We start from the raw sequence: 17,772 nt of genomic DNA on the forward strand, positions 1-17,772 counted from the left end.
ACAATAAGACCTCAGAGAGTTCAAAGGGATCCATCCCTCTGCCACCTGGTTTAGCAGTGTTTTGAAGTGGGATCTTGTGTAATATGGGGAGTCTATTTTGTTTCACAGAGGCAGGTCAGCAATGTCTTACACACACACACACACACACACACACACACACACACACACACACTCACACACACACTGTCTTTCTCTCTTTCTCTAGCCTGGAGGGGCTATGTTGCTCGGCAGAACCTCAAGCAAATAAAAAAGGAACGGGAAGAAGCCGCTGTCCGCATTCAATCAGGTAAAGAAATGTTTACATTTTACATATGAAGTTCTTCATATGTTCAAGTACAGACCTCTGGAATTCCTCATGTGTCCGGTGGAAAATGGGCGCCACTTTTTCATACATTTTCAAAAGGAAAAAGGGATAAAGGCCTGAAAACCTTACTTCTTTGTGAAACACCTTTTTGATCTCAATGAGTGGCCTACGAAACAGTAATAATTAATTAATAATGCATAAAGAAAAGCTTTTGAAAGTTTGGGCAGCATTTGGTCCCCATGTTTCAGAAGAACAGTGCATACTGAGATCCTTTTTTTCCTTTCATCTCTTTCCCAGTAAAGGCAAGAGAGGGGCTTATCCCTTCTGTTTCCTCACGACTTCCTCTCTCAAATTCCTGGCCTATTACACAGCTCTCACATACCAGAAACAAGATGCCTTTTTATACTGTCAACCTTTTCATCTGAAATGTAAATTAATTCTTACTCAGTGTGCCTTGACGAAGATCAAAGTGGGCACATTAACCTTCCCGGGTCCCCCCCCCCCCCTCCTTGGAGCCTCTCACTGGAGGACAAGGGAGGGTGCCAAAAGGGGCAGGAGAGAGGAGGGCAGGGGGAGGAGATTTGGCATTGTTTCCCCCGGCTCTCCTAAGGGCTGCCCTCATCTGGCACATGGAGCATCTCAGTCGCCTGCACACCTTGTGTAAATGTCCTCCATTAAAACCCTTGTAAATATCGCTGCAGAATGGGTAAACATGGTTTTGGTGTGAGAAAAGCCTCTCTGCCGCCGCTGTCTTTCTCTTTAGAGAAGTGTGTTTGTGTGTGGCCGCTGGGGTTCAGGCGGGGGGGGGCTGGGGGGGGGGGACCTGAACCTGACATAAGTGGGGCCTCAGCCCCCCGGCGGAGCACTCCAGCACATTCACATTGTGTGTTCTCTGCAGCTTATAGCCTTTGAGGTGGGCTGCATTTGCATTCTGAAAATAAACAGATGCCTTTCAAATGTATGAGCCTGGTGGCTTCTCAGATCTCAGCGGGGCCTGGGGGACATGCTCACCATCGATCAGATTAGACCATGCAAAATAGAACCATGGCTCAACAATGTACTTGAGCTTTATTTTCCTGCGCATATAATTTTACAAGAAAAACACAAAGCCCGTTTGACGGAGTAAGTCAGCAGGCTCCATTTACCATCCATCTGAGCCCAGTATGTCTCGATAGTCACACAGTGTTTTCCCGCTGCTGCACAACACTTCTCATATGAATGATAAACACATTTCACAGGCTGTTTTAGTGCTGTGATTAATTGTTGAGAATTGTGTTAATTGCAGAAGTTGCATTTGATATCAGTGGCCCACTAGTCTGTTGTTTAGATGAATCACAGGGAAAATGGTTTTCTGTCTGACATTCATATCCTGTGCAGCTTACAGGGGCCATCGGGTGCGTCGGGACCATCGACCCAAGGGGCACATATGTCACCCTGAGGCTGGAGGAAAGACCACCAAGGAGGAGCACACAGGGTGAGCCTCTTGTCCTTCAGGGTCTGTTCTCATTGAAAAAGTGCTTTCCTGCGCTTTGATTTTTGTTATGACTTTATTGTTTCTTCTTGACAATAGGCTTCAATATGTCCTAGAATGAGACAATTAGAGATGGTTTATTGAGCAGGAGGGCGCACATACCCGTCACTCATCTTTAGCTCCTCTTTCACTGTAATGTACTGTTGTTTCAAGCAGAGGAGAAAGCTCCTCCCTGAGCACCACCTCTTTTTTAGTTTTATAAACGTAATAAATATCTTTCCACCAAGATAGCACACTTGTCTGACCACAAATGGGGTAGGGCGCTGCACTGGTCTCCAGATGTACGAGCTGAAGACTCTGTGTTTACTCAGCATATGGGCAGGCCAGTCATTAAGCAAGTATGTGCTAAGCAGAGAGCAGCCACCGATTGAACAGCAGCACACGTGGTGTCGATGGCGGCTTTTATTTCTGTGTTTAACTTTCCTCTGCACCACAACCCACACATATCAGTTTTTACAGATTCCCGAATGTAAGGGCTGAGAATATGTACTAAAATTAATCTGAAAGAAGAATGATATTTTTCTCTATGTATAAGAGCTCCTTAAAAGAAAATTATGGTAATGAAAATACAAATGTGCTCACAACCCCATATGTCATATGTTAATGTGCATCAGCTTATCACGACCCATATTTACATATTTATTTATGGCGGTGTCCTCTAGTGGCTATACTAAATAGAACGTTAGCCAAAAGTGTAAAGCATGAAAATAAAGGTTGACTTCGGGTTGGCAGCAGGGGTCATGGATGGGTCTTAAGTAAAACCAGCAGTAAATTTTAAGTCACACACAGTATGTAATTTAACTTCTATGCATAGCTACATCACATTTTACATCACCTAACATAACTGCGACCATTTGTAAAAGTTAACCACGTTTAAAACGGCGACCGCTATTTTTCAGATGTGAGGATGTATTGCTTTTCTGCTATTGGTTGTATCTGAGGGTAGAAACAAACAACCTACACTGTAAAACCCAACCTGTTGTTTCAACTTAAATATATGAGTGTCCATGCTGCAAAAGAATTTTATGTCAAGACAACAAAGACAATGGAGTTGACGCAAATTAATATTGCTATTTGACTCAATATTTTAGGTTAAAATTACTTTTTGCACAAATTTTTGTTGTATTGAAAAAGAAAAATTAGTTATAATGACAAACAAGCAACATTGGGTTTTACAGTGTCTGTGGTCGTATGGTTTGGAGGACAAGTTGACAAATACGTGTGAGTAGAGGTGGGCGATATATATCGTCTATGATAATACCGTTAACATTGTTTTGACGATATGCAATTTTACGTTGAGTATTTATTATATCAAAAAAAGAAAACAAATTTGTGTTTACCCATTAAATGTCTCTACATGGAGGTTTAACTGGGAGTCTCTTGAATGCTTTAATGCTTTAGTTTAAAGAAAATAAACAAGAGCTGTTGTTCTGAAACATTGTGTCCATCCATAGATGCCCTGATAAGCAAGAAGAATTTTAACAGCTTTTTTTTTTAGGTAAAGAAATCACATTTCAAAGGATATCATCAGATTATCGTTCTCGGAAAATTTAAAAATAAAAATTGAGATATTTTTCTTTGCCCATATCGCCCACCCCTAGTGTTGGGTTATTATATTCTGTAGCACCTCTATTGTTTAATAATAATAATAATGTAAATATTTGCCGTAACACAGTTTAGCTGCTTGTTTTTTTTTTTTTAACCTTACGATAATGCAAAATACATACATTTATTATGTGCATGGCATATATTTTAGTTACATTTTGTATAATGTTTTGATGATATAAACCATCATATCGCCCAGCCCTAAATACGCGTGTGTTGCATTTTAGTTCTTATCTTAAACCAAGTCATGTTTATAAGAAACCTCGTTTATATCTTGGGCGACTTTTGGTCAACTGTGCTTCTCTCTCTAAAGCCTCAAACTCCAAAATACCAGATTTACACATCTGAAAATGTTATGCTTGTTGTATACTCAAACCAAGCGGAGCGTCATCTGGGATTTTTCTCTCCGTGTTTACAATCATATTCCTTGGTGAGAAAAACTTCAAACCTCCACTTAACAATTCTGTTTAATCAGTGTTGGAATCTCTCCATATAGATTTATTTTGACATGATCTGGCCCATTTTCCTCCTGTAAGATCTATGTTCTCACCTACATGCTGTTCTTTTCCCTTTTGATATCCCTCCTCTCTGCCACGCATGAATTCAGTGTTTGCATCCAAATAACAGAGCCTCCAGTTGCATCACCAAGTCCAAACTGGATGAGATTTTGTTTTTCCAGACTTGAAGCATGACTGCGACTGGCATACAGCATTGTGTTTGCAGATGTTGTCTCATTTGATGTTTGTTTTTTTAAATAATGCAACATGCGTGATCACACACAGAAACATGTCTCTGTCTCGCTCTCTGCAAATTGCATAATCATAAACCAGAGATGTTTTTGCCGGTAAACAAGGAGACAGAAACAATTCAAATCCGGATACTTACAATATGTGTTTATGTTCATTTCAGTTAAAAATGTGTCTCACTTTCACAGGTCTAACAACAAAGAGGCACATGTGGATCACACACACACAGAAAATGTAAGTAACTGAATATCAATGAGCATTTTCTTATGCCTGACTTTAGCCGTGTATGTAAAATGCTGCTCCTCTACAAAGCAGCTTTAACCCAGATTATTCTTTGGGAATTTTTTGAGTCCTTGAGACAAAAGAGTTCTCTTGCTCCAACCTTCATCTCAGCGGAGAAGACAGGGTGGTACGGGAACGAGAGAATCAAAAGGCTGGAAATTCACGGCTGAGAATAAATGCTCGCTCTTCCCTGAGGTGATTTGTCTTTGCGCTCCTCTTTCTACAGATGTTAGACCCCTTTTTTAGTAAAGACCTGAGGTTCTTTGGTAGCACTTTGATATCCTGCTCGGATTCAATATGTGAAATAGAAGAGCCACTCCGTGACTTGGAGCACATCACAGTCTTTGAAGTCTGATCCAATTTTTGCTGCTCACCATTTGATGTTGAAAGGATGAAATGAGGAAAATGTACAGTTTTTGCCAGTAACTCTGCTGAGCATATGTAAGATTAAAAAAGCAAAATCCTTTGGAGGATGTACTTAGAAATGTTAAGCAGATTAATACTTTCCTATAGCTCTTTTATTCAAAGATAAAATTAAATATGAGAGGAAGCCTGTATGAGCTGTTTTTCACCCTCACAATTAAGTCAGTGTGGTGCTGTTTGCTAGGAGGTAGGGCTAGTAAAGGGGGATATGCAATTGCATTAGCATTTGATTAACATTGCAAAGCACATTAATGGGTTTGAGTTATATGAGTGCCAAATTGTAAATTGTAAATAAATGAATACAGTGTCTACATGACTAAATTGAAAAAAGAAAAAAAGAAAAACACATTACGGAGCTTGCTTTAACTTGTGTCTATTTATCCGCTGTTTTCATTGACATTGCTCTTCTGGGTGTGTTTTTTACGCCTCCTCTTTCAAGGTTGGCCTCGACAGCCGAGACAGACAAGTGAAAGACATCAAGAGAGACAAAGGCAGAGCAGAAGACAGTGTAACGAAGCCTTGCAGGGAGACAGCTAGACTGCGAGACATGCAGTGTAAACAAGGTAAGCCCGAGCACAGAGCTGGCGGGTGCAGGTAATTACACAAAGAGACAGCAGAAATCCCGCCTTAATGGATAAAGTGCCATTTTTAATACGGGGCCCCTTTCAACCTTTCATCCCAGCCAATCCTCTGCTGCCATTCTTTGTTGACAGCAAAAAGAGAGAAGCATTATGGGTGATCATTTCTGCGGTATTTTAATAACCCAGGTCAGCTCATCATAAACGTCTCGTGGCAAGTGGGGGGGCTTTTGGAAGTGGCATGAGCACTTCAAAGCTTTCATTCTGCCGCACGGCGAGCCCTTCACTAAGGATCTCATCAATGACTCTAATAGACCTGCACAGTAACGGTGACAAGAAAATACACAAACCCTGATTTGTTGAACATATGTTTGCTTTGCTTTTTGCCCCAGGCGATGAATTACATTAATTCCTGCTGCCTGGAAGGCTGAGTGGGTGGCTGTGCAGGGGGCCTCCGATTACGGCCGTCACCCAGCCCACCACTGGGGTAGCCTGGGTAATGGGGGCCCGGCCCTTCATTAATGTTATTAGAGGGGTATGAGGTAAGAGACGGAGGTGAAATAGCGTTTAGCGGTTCGGCTGGGAGATTACGGGGATTAGACATGATAATGTAACACAGACAGGGCTCTCCAGCGGGCCCGGGATTAGTGTCAGCACGCCACAGCAGGTCTGGGTTAGATAGCGGCTAATTCGGTAATGCTGCATACAGGTGACCCCCGCTCCCAGGCATCACTACTGCTGAAGGGAGGTGGTGTTTGATGAATTTATAATGCCATAGTGATTTTGGAGGAAAATGTTGCAGTGAATGTGGTTTTGAGGGCATTTTGCTCAAAAGTTGTTTTGTCCTGCACCACCGGAGCTTTCACTGATACAACAGTTTGAAATAACAGCTAAATTATTCCCTTGTTTTTATTATTTTCTTTGTAATTTCATCCAGTTTCAGATTAGGAGCTAGGAACGTTCATTCAATGTGTAAAAGTCACATTCTTTTGCATTTAGCATCCATCCTGCTTAAAATTAGCTAAAATATACAGGATTTAGATTATTTCATCACTGTATAACATGAAGCTTTTAAACCAATAAATGTAGCACAATGATCTTCTTTGTGCTGCTGTAACATCTAATACAATGATTCATAACCTTTTATGCTGTTTGCAACCTCTAAAGACAGAGCAATGTCTATGTGCCACCTCTGCTGCCTCATTGTGAAAATGAATTATGATCTGCTTTGATTATCTTATTTTAATGATTATTTAAATGAAAGGCACCAAGAGGTGAAAGTATCCAGAGCATCTCTTTGATCATGAGTAGAAAAAACATTTTAGTCTATAATTAAAGAGAATTTAAACCTGTTTTAATGATACTTTCCTAGAAATTAGTCTCCGTCTACAAACAAGAAAGAGGAAATCAGATATAGCTGCAGTATAATCTTGAAACAAATGAATTTACATTGAAAAAAAAAATATTCCTAATGCACTAGCAAATAGTTTCACTTGTTTTAAGAACATAAGACTGTAAAGACTCCCGTTGATTTTTTTTGCAGTGATCGGGGGACACAGTGGGGGGTCTTGACCTCCAGGTCGCCAGCCACTAATTTAATGCAACCTAAAACTTTTCTGGTTTAGTTTCACTGGCATCATTTATTGAAGTCAAACACTCCCAGACTTCTTTTTGTTATTAGGTAAATTGAATCTGCACTGAGTAAATTAGCCTTGGGCACATGAATAACATTTCATATCTGACAGTTCAGTTATATTCTATTTAAATGTCCTGACAAAAAGAAAATCCTCTTCCTCTCCTGCCACGGGCTTATTTTGTGTGGAGAGCACACAGATTTTCAGGTATTCATCGTCGCCCCTTTGCCTGCCTCGTTTATGTTCCAAGGTCTGCTTGTGGCTCCGGCTTCTTTCAGGAAACCCCATTTGAATATGTTGAGGGAGGCCACGGTGGCTCAGGCACCCAGGGCACACTTTGATCCCCGCAGATCTGAGGGCCCTTTTTTTCATCCCGAGGTTGAGCGAGTCATGGAAGCCTTGCCCTGCCAGATGTTTGGAGACCAGGCTCCTTCCTGTGTCTCATCCTGCTGTCGCCTCTGGTGATCGCATCGGTTCTCTCGGGCTGGAGCTCGACCTGGAGTGTTTCAGGACACCAGTGGAGAAAAACAGAAAATTAGCCATGGAAATCGAATTACCCCACCCCTCCAGACACACGCACACACTCTGCTCCCATTAATGCCAAAACACCGGGGCGTGACCTGGAACCCCTCAATGTGTTTGACGGACGTTGGGTCTTTTCTAAGTGATTTAACAAAGCCTAGGGTAATTCTCAGCCCATTTTTTCTTTAATGTATGAAACAAAGCAGATTAGAGAGTGAGGTGATCTGGATATATGCAGTGTTGGGGAAGCTACTTTGAAAACATTGTTGTTCAAGCTACCAATTACTTCACACTGGAGAAAGCAGAATTACAACAAAGCTACCATAATTAGAAATCTAGTTTGGTTAACTAAAGCTAACAAGAGAAAATGGTGCAAACTATTGTGTAAAAAAGTGATCGAAATAACAACAAAAAATGAAATAAAAAGATACATACCAGCAAAAAATGTCGCTCAATTGATTTAAGTGCAAAAGTGTCAAATTGTTCACACATCATACATAAACCCAAAACATAAAATACCTGACTATACATGAGAAAGTGCAACAAATGTCAGCTTTACTTTTTTTTGTCAATAAAATGTCCATCAGTCAGACAGCTGAAACTAGAGTCCAGTTGGAGGTAAAACCAGAATTACCTAATTATCCAGCTGACTTTTGAAATATCATGCAGAAACTCTGAACATTTGTTAATAATTTCAGGAGGTTTATTCATGATGATGCTGTCAGTGTTTGAGCATTGAGCAATGCTTGCATTTTTGCACATGCACTACACAAAAGTGAAAGGTCCAGTGTTTGGTGGTGGCTGCCTAATGAATGCATGTATGTGCATGCCTTCACAGGAACCTTTTGTGGTGAAAACTGCCTGTAGATTTAGAAGTTAGCTAGACACAACATATGAATCACTATGCACATATGAATACAGTTGAACTACCAGCATGCTACCTCAAAATGTAGTCTATTACATGTACTTCACTACTCCCCAACACTGAATATATGTCTGTTTTTACTGTATATCTGACATTAGGCAGGCAGCTATTCTCACTCTTTAGCAAAATACCCGCAGTGTTGCATTTTATAGTGGAAAGACAGCATTAAAGCACTTTGTACTCCAGGCGCTCTCAGATGTCTGCCTGCACCAACCTTTGATTTCCTGTGTTTTGTCAGTGAAAAAGTTACACATACACATTGAAGTCATGTAAGCCGCGCGCTCAAGACGATGTCACCACTCGTCACCTGTCTCCCGAACCTGAATATTAATGCAACATGTTTGGAAATGAGTCACAGAGGCGTGTGCAGAAAGAAAGCCTTTGCTAGCAAGCAGCAGATATGATCAGAGTGCTGCTTATGCTCCTCAGCGTGGTAAACAGGATGGTGCTGAGGATCAGTCAGAGCTGACTTTATGGTTTATGAAAGCTGAGCTACTTATGTTAACAGGCTTTTTGAAGATTATAGTTGTGGTAAACATACATGTCAAGAGAGAGACGGCGATAAAGTAGAGCCACAACACAGAGACCAATTACCTCTGCGCCTCGGAAGATAGTTAACCTGGTCGTTTGAAGGGATGAGAAAAGAGAAAAATGAAAAGGGTATGAAGAATAGTTGAAGTTCATGTTGACTTATCGGTTATGGTTGTGTCCCCTCGGTGCATAACATAGTACAGTCAATAAGAATTGATTTTGTTTGTAGCCCGGAGCTCTCTCTGGGCTTTATAGCTGCAGCTGGGAGAGCTCATTGGAAATGTAGACGCTGTTTTACCCACACTGAGGTCAAACCCACACTCACCAGTACATCTCACTTTCCTCTCTTCTCGCTCCCTCCCTCAGCTCTTAAACGTCTTCCCACATGTCCTCCCACAAGGTTTGCAGCCACCAGGTGCTGCTCCACAACCCACCACCACCACCAACACCTTCAAAGCAGCAGCAACATCCCCATATCAACATGCATCTGCCAGACAAATGATCCACCCTCTCCATGTTCTCTAGACAAATACGCTCCCACCCTCTCGCTGTCTCTCAGCCTTTTGATTGATCTGTCTGTCTCCACATATCGCAGCGTCTCAACCGGATGCCTTCAGTTTTAGGCAAATTACAGGCTCGATGTAGCGGCAGCAGAGATTTGGAAGGGATAGGAAAGACTCAACTTAACGGAAGGAGTTGCCTCTGTCTGACGCTACCTACGTAATCCTCTTAATGTCAGTGGGAGTAGTTAACAGGATGTACTTCCAAACTACTCATCATCACAATTCCAACAAAATAATCTCCTCAGACGTAAAATCTAGGTGGAAAATGATACTCCAAGTTCTCTGTAAATTCGCACATGTGGATTGACTCATTTGATGTAGTTTGGCAAAGTTTTTGCAAACACAAAACCTTGTGGGATTGTTATTGTTGTTGACAAAATATGGATTTATATATTTTAATTTTAATCAAATGGAATGACAAAGGATAGCACTGATCAGAGAGAGAGAAAGCTTAATGCCACTCATTTGCATATTACATCTATTTTGGCCCGTTTTCCTTGTTATTCATGCTAGGTCACACTTATAAATTACATGTTTTTAAGTCTGTGACAAATGATTTACTTCCACAAAGTTCAGAGATTTTCCCTCCACACAAACATTTCTTTAGGAGTCAAAGTTCCGAATCTGCTGTCAGTGGAAATGATTGATTTCAGTGTGAAAAATTGGTTGTAAGTAACTACATCCTCTGGTTGCATTAGTGAAAACAGATGCAGGAACTACTCTTTTTTTTGCATTATCTGCAGGACTTGACCAGTTTGTCTTATAATTTAAAGCACATGAGTTGCTTTTTAAGTATGATGTCCAAAATGACGATAGTGGTAATAAATCGCAGGAGCCTTGAAAAGTTCTGGAAATGCTCTTCGACTTTAGATATCTGTTTGGAGTCTTTGTTTGCAACTGAGGAATAATGTCTGTGTTCGTGTGCACGAATGCATGTGTCTGGGTTTATGCACCCGTGCGTGTGTGTGTGTGTGTGTGAGAGAAGAGGAGGTTGTGAGGTAAAGAGAGGGGTCTGGGTTGCACATGCCTCATTTAGACATCAAAGGCCCCTGCTGATGATTTTTCCTTATAATCCATGCCTTTTGGTGCCTCTGCTCCCTCCATCTGAATAAACAAAGCCCAAGTGGTTCTCTGTGGTCTGGGAGAAGTCAGGTGATTGCAGCACGTGATTTGGGGAGTAAATCGATACATCTCTAATTTATTCCACTAAAAATCCCTTTTAGCAGCTCTTTTATGTTGTTTCTGTGGAGCATTCTGATTTTCAAGGGATTTCAAAGTGGTATTTAGAAATGTAATACGAGTCATCTGCTGCTCTTTGAAAATGAAAGAAACACCTATCTCAAAAAGAATTCCAGCCCTTTTTATCTCAAGAAGCAAACATGTACAATATGTAAGTTTCTCACCGAGAAGAGCAAACTCTGCTTGGCTTTCTTTTGATACGGAGAAATCAATACTGTATGAACCGCGCTGCCTCTGTATTCCCAGTCGACCATTATTACTCCCCACCCCAAACAGCAGACATTACCCACGATCATTTAGCAAACCCCCGGTGTGAGCCACTGACTGACCCCTTCCCAGCTCTGCCTGCCCGTGTCCAAGCCGCGCTCCCCTGCCAGAGGCCAGTTTGGCAGCCTCCTTGCCTGTAATATATCTGCAGGAGCAGCATTCCTCTGGGGCTGGCCTGGATCAAATGGCAGTGATTTCCCAAACAGAGGCACAGAGATGGGAGTTCTGACCCATCCTCTGATCTGCTACACGCTCTAATCGCTGCAGGTCAGAATGGATAAATGGTGATGCTCAACCCCCATGTGTCGTGTTTCGGGCTCCAGATCTGCAGCGAGAGATCCAGCAGCTGAGCCATGAGAGGAAAACATGTAATCATGATTTTGTCAACCAAGATGCAGTTATTATTTTATAAACATAACTGCAGTCCTCTATTTGTAATATTTCACAAATTATGATAGTAACAACCACAATCACAAATTAACCTTATGTCTACTTTAATAGAAATTAATCAACTGATGCTAACGTCAGCATGTTCACACCGATGATGAGCATATCATTGCTTAACATCCTTACTAGGGATGTTACGGGTCGATCACGTTTTTAATCGATCTGTGTATTTTTTTATTTTAATTTTATCTGTGACTGTATATCAGTACTCACTGAACTGAAACACGGCCGAGTGTTCAGTTCTGTGGCCGTACGTCAATAAGCCAATGACCTGAGAATTAAGTTGGATAAAGCTACAGTTTGCAAACTGAAAGTTGCAATAACAATTATAAAACACAGAAATACAGGAGTATTAATTTGAGCAAAACTATCTTACTGTATCAAACCTTGCTAGCATGAATTACTAGGTTTAATTTGATCCAAAACTTATTTAAACACAAAAAACATTTAAATATGCAAGATTACTGTGAAAACTAACCTCATGCCTCTTCAGGGGGCTAAAAGATAAAACACTGAACTCCTTGACGTTATCTTTACAGTTTAATTTCACTTGAGTTTTTTACGATCAACAGGAAGTCTCTTTTCGTCCTTTCAAAATAAAAGCATCCTTTATCCAAACCGGCTATTGCATAGTACTGTATGTATGTCTTTTATTTTAAAACATCTATGCATGTTTTTATACATACTGGGTCATGTATAAAAACATAGCGATTAATTGATCATTAACGTTATAGATGCTCAAGTTGTCAACTTTCTTCCAGCTGCCCATCCCTAATCTGAACACACCATGTTCACCATCTTAGTTTAACATTTTAGCATAGACTGTATATTAAGCTCAGTTGTCATGAACAGGGAAAATAGCTATAGAGAGCAAAATTGTTTTTTTTTGTAACAGGCTTTAAACATGTTTCTTTCTGCTGTAAAATTGCACATTTTAACATAGGGGTTTATGTGGATCGACTTTTGGAGCCAGCCTCAAGTGGCCATTTGTGGAACTGCAGTTTTTGACACTTTGGAGTTGGCTTCCTTCTTTACACCTGGTAGTTGATGCTTGTTAAGAACTAAACACGAAGTTTTACTTTCACTTGCTACAGCTTTTAGTTAGTTAGGATGTTAGTGTAAAGGTCTCAGGTTCATAGATTGGAAGCCCAAGAGTAGCATACACTGGAGAAAAAATAAGGTCTCAATACCAGCCTTTATTTTGGTCACAGGTAAAGTTTTGCAGATCTGGTCTCAGAATAACATAATTCTTGCAGGAATTCCGTTAGAATGAGCCCCGATCACTATAATAATTCATCTCATCACCCCGATTTTAGCTTCCTTGAACTGGCTCCCTGTTCATTTTAGGATTGATTTTAAGATTTTACTGATCACTTTTAAAGCTCTTTTAGGTCTGGCTCCTAGTTATTTAACAGAATTACTAACTCCAAACAAGCCAACCCACGTCCTCAGATCCTCGGGTGGCGCTCTTCTGACCGTTCCAAAGTCAAATCTGAAAACCAAAGGTGACCGGGCTTTCTCTACCAAAGCTCCCCGACTTTGGAACCTGAGGAAATGAGGCACTCAGAGTCATTAACTTCAATTAAATGACTTCTTAAAACCCACTTTTATAGACTTGCTTTTATTTAATGTGTTCTATCTCACCACTCCTTTTTACTTCCACACTTTTTACGTTTTTACTACTTTTACCTTTAATTTTCTGTGTATCTGAGAACGTCTTGTAAATGTTCCTGCTCTGTCTCTTATTGTTTTTCTTTTAATGTAACAATTATTTTTAGCCTTATGGCATCATTCTCGTTGTGATTTACTGCTCTCTGTCGAAGCACTTTGTAAACTGCTGTTTTTAAAAGGTGCTATATAAATAAAGTTATTATTATAAAAAGTTATTATAATTACCAAGCCTAAACATGACAGCTGAGAACACAAACTGTGCCCTCGTAAATCTGGGAAAGAGATTATAAAACCACTAGCGAAGAGGAAAGTTACAAGTTACTCTGCACAACATTATAATTATCTAAATATAACACTAGATATAGTTAAGATTTTGGCAATTGCTGATTGAAAATGTTACCTCTTTCCAATTGCAGTGCCGATATAAGAACTGAATCATTCAGCCCTGAAAACAGATCTTGTCTTTTGCCACATTTCCACTGTTCAGAACCTTTTTCGGTATCACCTCGGTCGAGGTTCCATGCAACATGAGTCGATACTTGAAGGTGCAGTGAAAACACTGCAGACTTCTGATTGGCTAGAGAGAATCATCACTAGTGCAACACAGGACATGCTGCACACACCCAGTCATTATTGAATAGCCAAGGTACTGTCAAAAGTTTTTTTAATAACTTGCCCCAGATTTGAAAAATGACAGCCATCAAAACTATCATTTGACATTGTTGATGAAAATATTCAATGTGTGTCACACTCAAGATTATGTCACTGCAGTTTGTGGTGGAGAGGAGGAGTTAGCAAACAGGGCCTTGGATACTTTCAGGCTTGCACTGAAACAGTTAAAAGTCATTGCATCATTTTAATGGTGGAGTTGATATTATTTTAAGACAAAACATATGTTTGTTGAAAACAGAGTATGCAGTCTATTTTACAATACGATAGAGTTTTGAAACTCCATTCAAGGACGTTAGGATTCATTATCTGTGATTGAGGGCTTTGATGCAATTTCAGGGGAATAAAACATTTGCTTATCAGATCCATTTCTGCATCATTAGCAGAACAATGTCCTACATACAGACATTGTTTAACAAAAATGTATTGTGCAAACATTTTATGTGTGCTTGTTTCTTTTCTTTTTAACCCAACATGTCATGTATGCAGTTCCTCTTCCAGATCCCACAAAGCTTAGAAGCAATGTCGTGTAATTTAATATAAATGTGATATTTAAATAAGTGTTTTTGAAGAAGCCAAACCAAGTTGCTTGTTTAGAGGAAATACACACAGCTGTTTTTTTTCCACAGCTATTTTCCTCCGTGCATGAGATCTATCCAAAATATCCTCTAATACTCAGGGGTGACAAGGATTCACACAGTGGACGGTTAGCACCTCTGAGGCACAGATAGATAAGATTCACGGTAAAAGTTAGCTAATATCTCAGAACTGACAGGAACTTTCTGGGCATTTACAAAGTGTGACTTTAGTAAACCTGTGCTGGTTTGAATAACATCAAGAAAGCCGAGGAAATACGGGGGGTGGAGGGGGGGAGCTTGCTCTTTGATGTATAGGATTGAGATGTGATGAGGTCTGTTCAAAGTGAGTACAAAGTAGTGTTAAGATGGAAAAAGCAAATGCAGCTTTAGTCAAGGTAGAGAAGCCGAGGTAGCAAGAGATGATGAAGAAATGTCCTGTCTCACCCGAAACGTAGGCAAAGAAGATGAAACGTTATCTGACATTAAATATAGATGCTTCCTTGTAAAGGTGTCTCGGCTTTAAAACACACTTTTGCAACCTATAAATTTTGAAACCCTGCCTGTGCTGTAGTGGGAGAATGTAATAACCCTTCATTACTGTCTTGTGTTTGAATAATCAGGTAATCACTTAGCTCGTTATCTTTCGTAAGTCGTCAGTAACGTTTCTGCTGTGCGTTGAATAATTAATTCTTCAGTACACTGTTTTGAACAATCAGGGAAAACAACGTTACGCTGCCAAAGATTTGGTCATCTGCTGGAAGAGAAACAGCATCAGAGAGCGTAAAAGTTATTAAATGGGCGGGAGTCTTGAATTACTTACTATGTTCAACAGATTAGACACAGCTCACATTGGTTTAGCTTCTAAATCTGGAGTAGATCTGCTGAGTCAGTGTAGGGTGTTTAATCAGGTCTTTGTTCAAGTGTGAATAGTGGAAATGTACTTTTTAAAGGCCAGCTTTTGGTTGTCGCTTCACTTTCAAGGATCAATTAATCCAAATCACCACAAATCAGATTCTATACACTTCATTAGTATCAGGGTGGCAGCAAACATCTCAGATGTAGATTCATTAAAACCAGAACTACCTGCAAGAAATGTGAACTCGAGTCACACAGCTGATGACTTTAGACTCGACAGAATCAAAAAAGAATTTGCAACTTAACTTGGATTTTGTATTGAATATACTTTAAAGAAAATTTCCATGAATGTCTTTATTTTCCTTCATCTTCTGAGTCAAGTAACGTTAACAGTAACCTAGATCCACTTTGTTTGAACCAATCTGACAGATCCAATCAAGCTGCAGGAGAAAATCAGGAAGAAAAAACATTCATGATTTTTGTAAATGTAAAATATTACCCTGTTGTTAGAATTGCATTTAATTTTGTGTAGAGTGCATAACAACTTGTTTTGACTCAAATCTCAAAGTCAGGACTTGGGACTTGACTAAGGACTTGTCAGTCTCAACTTGAGACTTGAGTGCAAGACTTGAGACTTACTTTTGACTTGCAAAACAATGACGTGGTTCCACCATAGCTATCTGTGATGTCAGTCACTACAAGGCCCATGTGAAAAAAAACATAGTTCTGATTCAGTTAAACTCAGCCTTTGAAGAAAGCTCATTTGCCTTCTTGCTGAGAGGTAGATGAGGAGCTTGACACCAATCTTATTTCTGTACACCCAGGCTCCAGCCGGCAGCAGGTGAGCTCACCTTAGCTTAGTGAGAGAGGAAACAGGAGGAAATGGTGAGCTGGCTCTGTCCAAAGAACAAAACCTGCATAGCAGTCCCCGTCAGACTGCAAAACTGGTCACTTCCCCTTTATTAAGGTTTTTTATGTCTGTGTTTTACTTTGACATATTGCCTAATTTCAGTTGAAATGCATTAAAACCTACTACTTGACCCTGATCTTGTTTATTGGCAGATAATTAGTTCCAAACCAACAATACTGGATGTGGCTAATTGTAGGCTCTACTTTTGTGCATGTCTTCCAGAAAACTGTCTTCAGCAGAAAAGCTGCACTTTGTAAAAGACGAAAATAGCCACTAAACAACTCCCCACAACGTTCCTCATTAAAGCCTCCCACCACAGCACTAACTACTTCTTCAATTACAAGATACAGATAAATGTTTAAGTCCTCACTGAAACAATTGTTTGCATTGAAAAGAAATCCTTTCTGTCTCACATTGTCTAATCTATTATTAGATGCACTTGACACTGGGGACATGTCACTATCACCTTTTAAAAGCAAAATATGTTTAAAATGTTCTGAAAAACAGCTTGCAACAAAAAATTTAACAAGTGAGAATGCTCTGTGAAAGGTTTATTTGCAAGATAAGAAAATATACAATGCAATATCAATATAGAAGATTCAAATGCACACTCTATACACAGTATTTTCGTATTCCCATCTCTGTAGCCTAGGATCTGCTCTTTTGATCTGCCATTATGCAATTTATTTCCTGACCCTCTTATCTACTCTGACCTCATCGCTTTCCCCATTACTCTGTCTAAATTCACATACATTGAGGAAAAAGTGTTTTTTCTTCTTAAGCCCTCATGTCCCCACCACATTTCCAGATAAAGTAATTATCTTGTTTTAATTGTGATTAAAATACTTTATTTACTCTCAGTCTAATAAGAAAAATACAAAATTACTCAACACATTTTATGATTAAATATCCACACAATACTATGCACACTCTAATCATACACTGTAAACAATAAAAAAATTGGATGTTGTCTCTGTGATGTTATAGTAGATTTCTGTTGAGTCATTGTGAAGCTCAGTGTGGTTTCTCCAGCCATCGTCATCTTGTCAGTGCCTGACTCCTCCTAACTCCTAACTAATTCAAAAATGGGTAAAGAGGTGGAGCTTGGGTGAGCTGGGGCGGGCTGAAGGAAGCCTATTTGCTGAAACACACCACCTGTGATGGTGACTGCCAAGTGGCCTCGCCTCTTAATTATGCATGAATTTAAGCCTTAATATAATTTGAACGGTTGAATTTGACGCCCCTCACAGCTGTCATAAACACGAAATTTAATTTTAGAGACCGAAACGTTGTAATGCTGTAGATATGTGTTTCTGCTGTAAACTTGGGCATTTTAACATTGGGTTCAATGAGGATTGACTCACTTTTGGAGCCAGTCTCAAGTGGCCAGTCGAGGTACTGCAGTTTTTGGAATGGCAGCTTTGGCTTCATTTTTCAGCCTTGGAGGCTGCAGCGTAGTGCTATTAACCACCCACCACAGTCTCACCTCTGC

General features: G+C 40.0%; 1 protein-coding gene across 1 annotated transcript in view; it reads left to right on the forward strand.

Moving 5' to 3' along the window:
- Positions 1 to 17,772, forward strand: part of myo3b (myosin IIIB) — a 78,284-nt gene that overhangs the window by 50,839 nt on the left and 9,673 nt on the right. The window contains exons 30-33 of the mRNA XM_059342952.1: positions 206 to 286; positions 1,682 to 1,778; positions 4,375 to 4,420; positions 5,331 to 5,454. Of these exons, the coding sequence (XP_059198935.1) occupies positions 206 to 286; positions 1,682 to 1,778; positions 4,375 to 4,420; positions 5,331 to 5,454 (348 nt within the window). The remainder of the gene's footprint in view (positions 1 to 205; positions 287 to 1,681; positions 1,779 to 4,374; positions 4,421 to 5,330; positions 5,455 to 17,772) is intronic.

This window comes from Centropristis striata, chromosome 10, assembly GCF_030273125.1.
Source record: "Centropristis striata isolate RG_2023a ecotype Rhode Island chromosome 10, C.striata_1.0, whole genome shotgun sequence".
Classification (NCBI taxonomy): Eukaryota; Metazoa; Chordata; class Actinopteri; order Perciformes; family Serranidae; genus Centropristis; species Centropristis striata.